We start from the raw sequence: 14,299 nt of genomic DNA, 5'->3' as shown, positions 1-14,299 counted from the left end.
CTGCCAGGGCACACCATAGAGTACCCCTACACTACGTGTGAGTGTAAACCTTGTACCTTGTAGGTGTATATATGTACATGTGTGCGTACGTAGGGCAGAGTGCAGTGTTGAAGACATACCACCCAACAACACATGAAGTGAGCCGCAGCAAATAGATGGTTGACACGAGAAGTAAGACTTCTAAGAGACAACAACAACAAGTGACCATGGCTGGTGTACCCGGGAACCATAACGACCCCCATCCCCGCCAGGGGCCCTCCGGTCGGGATCCCAGCCCTGGGCCCTCCAACAGTACTGATACAGGAGACTCTACAATAGACGATGAAGGTTTCCAAGTAGTCCAAGGTAGAAGTGGCAGGAAACGGGATAAGTCACGGCGACAGGATGAGCAGCAACAGCAACCTCAGCAACAACAACAACAACAACAACGACGACGACACGACGAAGACAGTGAGTGGCACACCCTAATCTTTCCTGCAGGGGTAATGACAGCATCAGAGAAGTTTAGATGGATTATTGAGGCCGCCCGCGCCCACAGAGGAAAGTATTGTATAGAGAGCAGGTGTGTAGGTGGCAATGTTAGTGCACGGGTGCAGGGTTACAGTGCCCTGAAGTACTTCACAGAGACCAGTCTCGAGTATCTAGGTAAGAATGTCAAATTATTAGAAGCAAACCCACAGACAAGACAAACTAAAATTATAATTAAGAACTATAGCATTCATGTTGACGTGAAATATCTCAAGGACTATACCGAGATTGTTTGGGTCGAGCGCAACACTGGACCAGGGGGACTGCCCAAAAATCAAGCAATTGCTATGTGGAAGGGAGAGCTGCCCCAAGTCATTAAAATGCCAGGCATGAGGGCGTGCAAAGTGGAGAGGTATATTGGCAGCCCGTCCTTGTGTGGCAACTGTCAACGGTGGGATCACAGAACGTGGCAATGTGATCGCCCAATTAGGTGTGGGTGTTGCAGTGGCTCTCACGACACCAAGCAGTGTCTGGACAAGCTTAAACAGGGTGGGGGTAGCGGGGTAGTACCTAAATGTGTCAACTGCAAGCAGGCCCACCATGCCTGGAACAGATATTGCAGCAGGAGGCCTGACTGGCAGGGCTTGAGAAGGACGCCGACGCAGACGCAGACAGCAGGTGGACCAGTAAACAGGGGCGGGAATGGCTCCGTGAACAGTACCACAGCAAGCCAGGGTCCAGCCTCCAGTAGGCAGACACCAGCCTGGGGTAGTGGTGGAGTGACCCACCACCACCCCGCACATGCCCAACCAGACCCCATTTCTGTCACAAACCAACTTACCTCAACCCCACTCACTAACCCCAACCTCATCTCCCTCACTAACCCCAACTCTACCCCACCCAACAACACCATTCCTGCCTCATCACCCATACCCCCTAACGCCTCCCAGTCAACCAGCCCTTCCGCCTCTCAGGCGACCCTCCCTTCCCCCCACCCTACCACTCCCCCTCCCCACTCACCAGTCAACACCTCACTGGATCCAGATAAAACAATGCCGCCCGATATGGAAGCAATGATTAACCACATGATAAAAAATCACCCACTCATGCAAGAACTAATAAGCAAGCAAAATAAACTTGAGAATACCCTATGTACAATCCAGAAGACCCAGGAGGACATACTTCACATTCTGCAGGGCCTGAAGTTGCCTCAGGCGAGTTCAGCAGGTTGCAACTTGGTGCATGGGGATGCAACACGAGCCACGGCACATAACAGCAAACTCAGTGCTACCCAAGTGAACTCAGTGCGACCCAGTGAACACACCACCACCAGTGAACACAACACCACCAACAGCACCACCAGTGAACGCAACACCACCAGTGAAGACAACAGCACCACCAGTGAACACAACGACACTAGTGTACACAACACCATTGACCACTGGCACCCATACAAACAGTACCACCAGCACATGACGGTGGTGCAACACCACATACAACACCACCAGTGAACACACACTCACCAGCAACAACACCGCACACAGTACATCTGATGACCAACACCTCCACAATGGATAACCATGCTGAAGAAAGTCTCACTATCCTACAATGGAACTGCAATGGCGTTCGCAATAGAATTAATGACATCATACAATACGCTCGTGAACACCAAACCGACGTCATAGTGCTACAGGAGACAATGGTAGGTGATGACTTCAACCCAAGGTTCAGCGGTTATCGCAAGTTCTCCCTGCCACATGGGGAAAGAAAACGGGGTCTCATCACTTATGTAAATAACAACATTCCCGCACAGATTATTGATGACCTGCACATGGGGGATGAGTTTGAATCACTGGGAGTAACCCTTTACTTAAACAATAATGCTCTACATATAATCAACCTATATGTGCCACAGAGTAAACTTGACCTTGACGCACTGCCTGAGTTTGTTATTGAAGAACCTACCCTGCTGGTTGGTGACCTGAATGCCAGACACCCACACTTTGGTGCCAACTGTCATCAGCCCAATGTCAATGGACGGAAACTGTCACTCTTTGTCAGGGGAAGTGAAAACCTTAGGGTCCTGGGTGATGAACAGCCAACTCACCTCAGAGGAGGAAGATTAGATTATGCTCTCCTGCTGAATGCACAGGACACGGATGCCAGTACACACATTGTGCACAGTTTATGTAGTGACCATTGGGCACTGATTACCACCGTCGACATGAGCAAGAGAAGGAAAGAGACAAATAAAAGAAAAAGGTTATCACTCGGACCAGATATGAGGCCGCACTTCATAAACAGGATGAGTGACTGGTTCACGGAATACCAAATCCCAGAAGACATTAACACATTTGTTGATGACCTTAACCACCAAATTGAGAGCTGTCTAAGAGTTCCGCGCCGTACGCCTGGGCGAAGTAACCCTCAGAGGAAGAAAATAAAATGGTATGAGAATGATTACATAAAGATGCTTAACGCAAATGTGCGAGACATGAGTAGAGAGTACCGGAGACATCCCACTGAAAGTAACCAAGAGTTGTTTAAAACAGTGTGTCAAGTAGCCAGGGAAGAGAAGATTAAAGAGCGGGAAAGACAATGGCTTGAGTTCACTAGCTCTATTGGACGGGAAACATCTGCAAGACAAGTGTGGGCAAAAATTCAGATAGCTAAGGGGGGCAGAGCCCGGCCTGCGGCTCACAAAGACCCCCAGGGTAAGACTGAGGAACTAATTCACAAGTGGAGTGATGCAGCATCCTCCTCCTCCCTCCCTGCAGAAATCAGCAGGGAACAGCTCCTGCGACATGATGACAGAAGAATTAGGAAAACAAGAGCACTGTCTAGTGATGACGAATATGGGGAACCAATCACAGCCCAAGAAGTAAGGGGCGCTATGAAAAAGGGTAAAAGTACAGCACCTGGTGAAGATGGCGTCACCTACGACATACTCAATGCACTGTGTGAAGTGTCTGGGAATCCACTACTCCACCTGTTTAACAAGTCATTCCTAAGTGGAGTGTTGCCCACACAATGGAAACACGCAATAATTATTCCCATACCGAAGCCTAATGACCCTGGTAATTACAGACCTATCAGCCTCGTGTCATGCACTTGCAAGATGCTTGAAAGGATCATCCTAAACCGACTGTTGCACAAAATAGGCAGGTTAGGGGAGGGGGTCAATGGATTTGTTAAAGGACGGAGCACAGCAAATTGTATAGTTAATTACTTGGTTAATGACACGGCTAGGTACTCTGTATTTGTTGACATCAAAGGAGCCTTCGACAAAGCACAGGGGATTGCGATCCTGGACGAGCTTGCATGCATGGGTGTCAAGGGGAGACTCATGAAATGGGTTGAAGACTACCTCAGAGGAAGGAAAGCCAAGGTTTGCTTCAATGGAGCAGTCTCCAGAACAATGAGTATGGAACTCGGGACCCCCCAAGGCGGAGTCTTAAGCCCTACACTATTCAATGTACTTATGAACGCCATTGCAAATATTGATTTTCCGGAAGGAACACAACAAGTGGGATATGGGATATGCAGATGATGTCCTAATACAAGCTCCCACCTTGGGAAAAATTGAACAGTCCATTGAACTCCTCGGAAGGAAATGTATTGAGCTCGGTTTCACTCTCTCCACAAACAAGGCGAAGGCATACTCCCATCACAAGCGGAGAGCAAATGAAGAACTGCAAATTAATGGTTTAACACTTGAATGGGTTGACCACTACCGGTACCTTGGCGTCACTGTCGGCTCTAACAAGGGAAAGAAAGAGGAGCTCAATCAACTCATAGGAACATGCAAAAGTCGACTCAGGGCACTGAAAGCTATGACCTGGAATGGACATGGAGCCTCTATTGCCGTGCTCAAAATGATGTACACAGCCTATGTGCGCTCCGTCATAGACTATGCCGCACCAGTACTGTGCACCTACTCCCAAACCGATATGAAAAGGCTTGAAAGCATTCAAAATGAAGCCATGACAATCATTCTTGGAGTCCCAAGAACTGCCAAAACGTCTAATCTACGAGAGGAGTTGTCCCTTCCCAGTATTAAAAGCAGAATTCAGGAGCTGAATGCTAAGCTTGCAATTAGGATAGCCAGAGATCCCCATTACAATGATATTGCCAAGAAAAAACTGAGCTCTGTGCTACTTTCAGGGGGAAACAGGAGAAGCAAAAAATGGCATCACAGAGCAGTCTGCTACCTTGAAGAGCTTCACCTGCTTGAGCAAGCCCGTGAGCTCCTGCCTGTAGAGAGGTTACCTCCCTGGGAGGATGACTCATGTAAGATCATCATCAATGAAATGGCAATGAAAAAATCCAACATGATACCACAAGAAATGAGGCACAAGTATCTCGAGGACATTTATAAAGAAGCCGGAGATGAACTAGATGAAATCTACACTGACGGGTCATCTAATCCTATCAATGGCAGGGCTGGTGCAGCATACACGGTAATCAAGGATAATACCTTCCAACGCAGAAATGAAGAAAAAGCACGTATTGAGAACTATGCCTCTTCAACGCAAGCAGAGCTAACTGCCATTGTTATGGCGTTAAGGTTTCTTGAACGGAACACTAATGGTGCAGTGATTTGCACCGATTCAAAAGCAGCACTGCAAAGCCTAAGTAAAAATCAGGCAGAAAATCTTGCAATAGTCGCTGAAATCAAGAGAGCTGTGAGAGTACTTACCAATCAGGGAAGAGTCATCAAGTTTCTGTGGATCCCCTCCCATGTTGGAATATGTGGGAATGAACGAGCAGATGTGCTGGCTGCTGAAGGCGCTGAAGGAGAACATATTGAATACTTCATACCCAAGACTCAACTACAAATTAGAGGTATTATCAGGCAACATCACCGTGACAAGGTAACTGAGGAAAGGAGGATAGAAGCACAAACCAGTGAATCTGTACTATGGTACAACATGGTTGCAGCTGGCAATCCCAATCAGTATGGCCGAAGAGGAGGACGACGAGTGAGAGAATCTGTAATAGCGAGAATCCGTCTTGGATACAAATATCCATGGAGATTTGGAATGGAAACAACAGTTGATCAGCGAAGTTGCAGAATCTGTGGTGAGAGTGATGGACACCGCCTTGACCACTATCTACGTGAATGTGAACACCTGAGAGACATTAGGAATAACTGTAGAATAATAAACCCCACATTGTTTGAGTTAGGAAAACACTATTTGTCAAATATTGATACTGTTCTTAAAAGATTTCCCCATTTTGCACCCGCAAGATAACGTAAGCTTTTAAGGGTTGATAAATGTTAATCTTCTTGTTTGAGGAGCTGTTCACTTGAGACAGTTAAGCAAGTCCCAGCTGTGTCTGGGTACAAGTGACAGGATGAACAACCCAGCGGGTTTTCTTCCTATTGGGGAGTGTTGTACATTCTGCTATGGCGGTATGTTCACTCACAAGATGAGTGGCGCTGCCCAATAAACTCGCCCCTCGGGGCAAAATTTAAAAAAAATTTAAATTATTCACCTGGTTGTGTGAGCGGGAGGCTGACAGGTAGGTACACCTCTCTGGTCAATTCTTCAGGTGTACAGAGGTAAAATATTACCAAATTCTTGTTCAGTATATCAGATACAGTTAAAATATCAAAGTGGCTCATTTTGGGTAGAGGTTGACATTTTACGGGACCCCCGTAACACACGCACGCACACGTACGTTTGCAAGCACACATGCATGCACACACAAAAACAAACACACGCACACATGCACATTCACGCACACACCCATATGTCCAGTCAGGCTAGAAGGGATTAACACCTTTCGTGGAAAGGGATAAAACCTCACTCATAATCCACCCCCTCTCTTACCCCTTCTCTTACCCCCTCTCTTACCCCTTCTCTTACCCCCTCTCTTACCCCTTCTCTTACCCCCTCTCTTACCTGCCGTAATCTGCAGACAACACCTCACCTCCTCTTAACCCCCATCCCACGCGCACACACGCACACACACACACACACGCTCTCACTGTTCTCTCTCTCTCTCTCTCTCTCTCTCTCTCTCTCTCTCTCTCTCTCTCTCTCTCTCTCTCTCTCTCTCTCTCTCTCTCTCTCTCTCTCTCTCTCTCTCTCTCTCTCTCTCTCTCTCTCTCTCTCCCTCTCTTGCCCTCTCTCTCTTGTTCTCTCTCTCTCTCTCTTGTTCTCTCTCTCTTCCTCTCTCTCTCTCTCTCTTGCTCTCTCTCTCTCTTGCTCTCTCTCTTGACAAGGGGCAAAATGGCAAGAGGATGCAACACGGACACAGGGAACAGCCAGAGTGACCAAACGAAGGAAATGTTAACCCAAGTTCTGGAGGAATTCAGGAGGGAGATGCATGAAATGAGGATTACAATTAACAATCTGCAAAGTGAGCTGACATCAGCAAGAGAGGAGATCAAATCCCTCACAGAGAAAAATAAAGAGACCGAGCATCAGATTATCATCCAAATGAAGGTAGGAATTTTACATTGGAAGGAAATGCCTCTGTACCTGAAACATTTGTGGAAAGACTGAAAAAGAGCTCAGAAGCAATGGACACAGTGAGGGAGGTTGTGATGCAAGCAGCTACCTCACAGGAAGCATGCAAGGTGCACCACTCAGCTGCTGGAGAGAAAAAGATCAGTGGTAGTTGTAGGCATCAAAGAACAGGAAGGATCCAACAGGCAAGAATGGAATAGCAAGGATAGAGGCAGTACCTGGGCTACTGAAGGGGTTACAGATGGAAGGGGCTGTACAAAACATTAAGAAGGTTTTCAGGTTTGGCTGGTACAACAAGGACAGAAACCGACTTGTAAAGGTGGTGTTTACAAACGAAATCACGAAGGAGGATATTCTCGAAAGGAAGAGTTGTCTGCAGCATGTGGAGGGATACAAAAAAGTATTCCTGCAGAGGGCCGGGACGAAGGAGGAGAGAGCCAGGGCAGCAGAGGCAAGGAGGAAGTGCAGGGAGAGAGGAGCAAACCAGAAAATCACAGCCCCCAACACAACAGTCCCAGAGACAAGAGGGGAACCCAAAACCAGCATCCCAGCAACAACAGAGGGGAGGGCAACACCACCACCTCCCCCTCCCTCTGCATAGAAACCCTCCCTTTCCCTCACCCTACCTGCCCCCACCCAACCCTCCCTCCCCCCACCCCATTCTGACCCTGTCACCCCTTCCCCATTCCCATCATGTCCCCACTCCCACCTTTCCCCCCCCCTGTCCCCCCCTCCCCCTTCATCCCATACCCTCCCTATTCCTCCTCCCACCTCACCCCATATCCTCCATGTCCCCTCCTACCTCCTTAACCCACACCCTACCTGTACCCCCTTCCCTTAACCCCCCCCCCACCCCAAAATCCTCTGAGACCCTGCAAAATACCTCACAGATCGTCTCACCCACGGAACAGCTTCCCACACCAGCTGAATGCTCACCAAGAAAGGGACAAGAAAATGAACAGAAGAAAGTGAGCTTCAATGCAATGTACACTAACATAGATGGGATTACAAATAAAACAAGTGAACTCAGAGAATGTTCACTTGAAGAAAACCCAGACATAATAGCACTCACAGAAACAAAGCTAACAAAAACCATAACAAATGCAGTGTTTCCACATGGCTACTATGTAGTGAGGAAAGAGAGAGAGAAGGGAGAGGAGGAGGTGGTGTAGCTTTGCTACTAAGAGAAGGTTGGAGTTTAGAAGAGATGGTAATTCAGAACTGTGAAGGTTTCAGTGACTACATATCAGGCACCATAGCAACTGGAGGACAGAAAATTATAGTAGTAGTCATATATAACCCCCCAACGATTGACAGAAGACCTAGACAGGAATATGATAGAAACAACTTGGCCACCATCAATATAATAGAGAGAGCAGCTTCTGTGGCTAGCAGGAACGGATCCAGACTACTAATCATGGGAGACTTCAACCATGGGAAGATAGATTGGGGGAACAGAGACCCACATGGAGGCCCAGACACATGGAGAGCTAAGCTGCTGGATGTGGCAACAAGAAACTTTCAAAGTCAACATGTCAAGGGACCAACAAGAATGAGAAGAGGGGATGAACCAGCCTTGCTTGATCTGATATTTACCCTAAATGAGTCGGATATAAGGGAAGTTAAGTTGGAAGCCCCCTTGGGAATGAGTGATCATAGTGTATTGAGCTTTGAGTACCTGGTTGAGCTAGGAATTATCACCCCCAAAAAAGAACTGGGAAACAAAGGGCTGGCGTACTGAAAGGGAAACTATGAGGAGATGAATAAATTCCTGTGGGATATACATTGGGACACAGAACTCGGAACCAAGTCCGTACAAGACATGATGGACTATGTCACCCAAAAATGTCAGGAGGCTGTAAGCAGGTTTGTCCCAGCCGACAGGAAAAAACAGAGAAGCAAAGGAAGAATCCGTGGTTTAATAGGGAATGTATGACAGCAAAAGAGCTGAACAAAAGGGCATACCTTACCTTGAGGTTACCTTGAGGTGCTTCCGGGGCTTAGCGTCCCCGCGGCCCGGTCGTCGACCAGGCCTCCTGGTTGCCGGACTGATCAACCAGGCTGTTGGACGCGGCTGCTCGCAGCCTGATGTACGAGTCACAGCCTGGTTGATCAGGTATCCTTTGGAGGTGCTTATCCAGTTCTCTCTTGAACACTGTGAGGGGTCGGCCAGTTATGCCCCTTATGTATGTGTAGTGGAAGCGTGTTGAACAGTCTCGGACCTCTGATGTTGATAGAGTTCTCTCTCAGAGTACCAGTTGCACCTCTGTTTTTCAACGGGGGTATTCTGCACATCCTGCCATGTCTTCTGGTCTCATGTGATGTTATTTCTGTGTGCAGGTTTGGGACCAGTCCCTCTAATATTTTCCACGTGTAAATTATTATGTACCTCTCCCACCTGCGCTCAAGGGAGTACAGTTTTAGGCTCTTTAGTCGGTCCCAATAGTTTAGATGTTTTACTGAGTGGATTCTAGCAGTAAAGGATCTCTGCACGCTCTCCAGGTCAGTAATTTCTCCAGCTTTGAAAGGTGCTGTCATTGTGCAGCAGTACTCCACTCTAGAGAGCACAAGCGTTTTGAAAAGTATCATCATCGGTATAGCATCTCTAGTGTGAAAAGTTCTTGTTATCCAATCTGTCATTTTTCTTGCAGTTGTGACGGCTACTTTATTGTGTTCTTTAAAGGTAAGGTCTTCCGACATGAGTACACCCAGATCCTTTACATTGCCTTTTCGTTCTATGTTATGATTTGCCTGAGTTTTGTACGTGGTTTCCGTTTTTATATTTTCATTTTTTCCATAGCGCATGAGCTGGAACTTATCTTCGTTAAACACCATGCATGAAGGAACTTCCGTAATAACAGAACACCAGAAAGTAGAGAGAGATACCAGAGAACCAGGAACGAGTATGTCAGTGTGAGAAGAGCAGCTGAGAAAAGGTATGAAAATGATATAGCTAACAAAGCCAAGACCGAACCCAAGCTACTACACAGTCACATCAGGAGGAAGACAATGACACTGCTCTATCCTCCCACTGTGTTCTATCCTCTCACTCTGCTTTATCCTCCCACTGTGTTCTATCCTCCCACTCTGCTTTATTCTACCACTCTGCTCTATCCTCTCACTCTGCTCTATCCTCCCACTCTGCTTCGCATGTTTTTGTAGCTAATTGTATATGTATGTGGTAGCTAAGTGTAGTGCAGCTAACTCAGTGTATATAGTGACTACCCGGTTGTTTAGTCTTACACTTGTTGCCTATCGCTCCATCATTACCCTGCAAAAAACTGAACTACAACAAATTCTTTATTCAGACAACACACATCCCTTCTGTTGACATCTGTAAACATACTAAACAAATCCTCACTCCGCACACTCTCGTGTGTTGTTTACACTTACAAGGCATAATTCTTCAATACCAACCCTAACTGGAAACTTTTTCCAAAAGGATGTATTAAACGTATGAATATCACACCAGAGATAAGTATGTATTTGATATTCCCAGAGTCAGATTAAACTTATATAATCACGTCATACAAATAAAGAAACCCAATTTATGAAGTTCGGTCTCTGAGAAATTAAAAATTTGCTCAGCCTATTCTTTATTCCAAAGTAAAAGTATTAAAGTTACTCACCATTGGATCCCACTTTTTAATACTAACTCAGCTTGTATATAAATATACAATCTATAAATATCTATAAATATATAGATAATATATAGCTATCTATAAATATAGCTCGATGTATATTCTTATCTCACCCAAATATTGTTGTATTCAGTAATTATTTCAAATACCAAAGTACTCCAGTTTCTCGAATTACAGTTACATAAAGCATATTGTAACTACATAAACTCTCCCTGCACTTCCATGAAGAAACTTGCACGTCATAACGTTACTTGCATGTACACAATTATTTGTAGCAACACTTCACCTTAACAAATGATGGTGCTGTGTACATAGTGCAGTACATGTTCTGGGGGATATATAGATGGGAAAAATCACGATCAATCCACTAAGTTCTTGTGTCTCTCCGGTAAAGGCTTATCAATATTTTCTTCACACAGTGCATGGTTCACAAATCTCTGGCTCCCGGTGCGTCTCGTGTCACACCAGTGGAAGCCGTAACACTTAGAGTCCAACAGTCCAAGACAGTTCTATACTTGCATCATTGTGATTCCTTGTCTGATAATAGTGTTCACCCAGTCCCCCGGTGCCTCATTTTGTTGAGATTATTTGGTTTCACAAACTACACTTGTAGCGTGAAGATCTGTAAGATGACAATAAAGAAGTATTCCTAGCCTTTAAGGGTGGCAACAACAGGCGACACTCTAAATGTTAAAGTTATAGCAACAAATGGCTCTAGATTCAGATAGATTGCAACCCGAATGTCATCAGCATCTTGAGGGCTGCCACAACGGATCTCAACAGCTTGTAAAGTGTAGCAACAAGGGTGTCCTTACCTCATGAAGGGGTTTAAAAAGTTTATGTAACACATCTTGCCAAGGAGTAGCACTGATGAACACATAACAGCGGCGAGTAATCATTAGTGAGGCCAAACTTTGCCTCAAAATATATTAAGCAGTGCCAAGGGAAGTTCGTACGTAAATTTCCAGATGTTTATGTTCCAGGATAAAGTATAATCCCACGGTCGGTATAACGATTTTCTGACACAGGCAGTGTGGCTGACGGAAACAAATTGAGAAGTGAATGTCGTTCAATAATAAAGGAACTAATTTTGTCCTGCATCAGCTAATGTTATCATTGACCCCCCCCCCCCCCAAAAAAAAAAAAAAAAAAAAAAAAAAAAAAGCAGATATTCTCTATATGCTTATATATGTGTACGACATCTACCTTTGCTGATATATCAAATTTACGATCATCATGAGAAGTGATTCATCAACATGGCTCAATTTTTCTATTAACATAATATTTCTAAATCAGTTTATTAATGATACACCGGGATATTTCCACGTAAGTTATTTTCATTGATGAAGATAAGTTGCCTGTAAATGGTGCTTTTAACTGGCAGAATTGTCGGATTTTGGTTACAAGAAGAACCTCATGGAGAAGAACTTCAGGAAGAAGAGCTTCATGAAGAAGAATCTCATGAAAAAGAACCTCATGAAGAACAACCACATGAAGAAGAACCTCATGAAGAACAACCACATGAAGAAGAACCTCATGAAGAACAACCACATGAAGAAGAACCTCATGAAGAACAACCACATGAAGAAGAACCTCATGAAGAACAACCACATGAAGAAGAACCTCATGAAGAACAACCACATGAAGAAGAACCTCATGAAGAACAACCACATGAAGAAGAACCTCATGAAGAACAACCACATGAAGAAGAACCTCATGAAGAACAACCACATGAAGAAGAACCTCATGAAGAAGAACCTCATGAAGAAGAACCTCATGAAGAAGAACCACATGGAGAAGAACCTCATGAAGAACAACCTCATGAAGAACAACCACATGAAGAAGAACCTCATGAAGAACAACCACATGAAGAAGAACCTCATGAAGAAGAACCACATGAAGAAGAACCTCATGAAGAAGAACCTCATGAAGAAGAACCTCATGAAGAACAACCACATGAAGAAGAACCTCATGAAGAAGAACCTCATGAAGAAGAACCTCATGAAGAAGAACCACATGAAGAAGAACCTCATGAAGAAGAACCTCATGAAGAAGAACCTCATGAAGAAGAACCACATGAAGAAGAACCTCATGAAGAAGAACCACATGAAGAAGAACCTCATGAAGAAGAACCACATGAAGAAGAACCTCATGAAGAAGAACCTCATGAAGAACAACCACATGAAGAAGAACCTCATGAAGAAGAACCACATGAAGAAGAACCTCATGAAGAAGAACCACATGAAGAAGAACCTCATGAAGAAGAACCTCATGAAGAAGAACCTCATGAAGAAGAACCTCATGAAGAACAACCACATGAAGAAGAACCTCATGAAGAACAACCACATGAAGAACAACCACATGAAGAACAACCTCATGAAGAAGAACCTCATGAAGAAGAACCACATGAAGAAGAACCTCATGAAGAACAACCACATGAAGAACAACCACATGAAGAAGAACCTCATGAAGAAGAACCACATGAAGAAGAACCTCATGAAGAACAACCACATGAAGAAGAACCTCATGAAGAAGAACCACATGAAGAAGAACCTCATGAAGAAGAACCTCATGAAGAAGAACCTCATGAAGAACAACCACATGAAGAAGAACCTCATGAAGAAGAACCTCATGAAGAAGAACCTCATGAAGAAGAACCACATGAAGAAGAACCTCATGAAGAAGAACCTCATGAAGAAGAACCTCATGAAGAAGAACCACATGAAGAAGAACCTCATGAAGAACAACCACATGAAGAAGAACCTCATGAAGAAGAACCACATGAAGAAGAACCTCATGAAGAAGAACCTCATGAAGAAGAACCTCATGAAGAACAACCACATGAAGAAGAACCTCATGAAGAAGAACCTCATGAAGAAGAACCTCATGAAGAAGAACCACATGAAGAAGAACCTCATGAAGAAGAACCTCATGAAGAAGAACCTCATGAAGAAGAACCACATGAAGAAGAACCTCATGAAGAAGAACCACATGAAGAAGAACCTCATGAAGAAGAACCACATGAAGAAGAACCTCATGAAGAAGAACCTCATGAAGAACAACCACATGAAGAAGAACCTCATGAAGAAGAACCACATGAAGAAGAACCTCATGAAGAAGAACCACATGAAGAAGAACCTCATGAAGAAGAACCTCATGAAGAAGAACCTCATGAAGAAGAACCTCATGAAGAACAACCACATGAAGAAGAACCTCATGAAGAACAACCACATGAAGAACAACCACATGAAGAACAACCTCATGAAGAAGAACCTCATGAAGAAGAACCACATGAAGAAGAACCTCATGAAGAACAACCACATGAAGAACAACCACATGAAGAAGAACCTCATGAAGAAGAACCACATGAAGAAGAACCTCATGAAGAAGAACCTCATGAAGAAGAACCTCATGAAGAAGAACCTCATGAAGAACAACCACATGAAGAAGAACCTCATGAAGAACAACCACATGAAGAAGAACTTCATAAGGAAGAACCTCATGATGAAGAACCTCACGAAGAACTTCAGGAAGAAGAACCTCATAAAGAACCTCATGAAAAAGAACCTCATGAAGAAGAACCTCATGAGGAACCTCATGAAGAACCTCATGAACATTAACCTCATGAAGAAGAACTTCATAAAGAAGAACCTCATGAAGAAGAACTTCAGGAAGAACAATCGCAGGAAGAAGAACCTCATGAAGAAGAAC

General features: G+C 44.7%; 1 protein-coding gene across 1 annotated transcript; it reads left to right on the top strand.

Annotated features, from left to right (window-relative positions):
* The first annotated feature begins 206 nt into the window (after positions 1-206).
* On the top strand, positions 207-14,208 carry LOC123769110 (uncharacterized). Its single transcript, XM_069309336.1, has 2 exons — positions 207-544; positions 11,973-14,208. The coding sequence occupies exons 1-2, from the start codon at positions 207-209 to the stop codon at positions 14,206-14,208; spliced, it is 2,574 nt and encodes an 857-aa protein (XP_069165437.1).
* The last annotated feature ends 91 nt before the right edge of the window (positions 14,209-14,299 follow it).

The sequence above is a fragment of the Procambarus clarkii genome, chromosome 64 (genome assembly GCF_040958095.1).
Source record: "Procambarus clarkii isolate CNS0578487 chromosome 64, FALCON_Pclarkii_2.0, whole genome shotgun sequence".
NCBI lineage: Eukaryota > Metazoa > Arthropoda > Malacostraca > Decapoda > Cambaridae > Procambarus > Procambarus clarkii.
The sequence above is the reverse complement of the archived record's forward strand: the minus strand, read 5'-3'. Positions and strand labels throughout refer to the sequence as shown.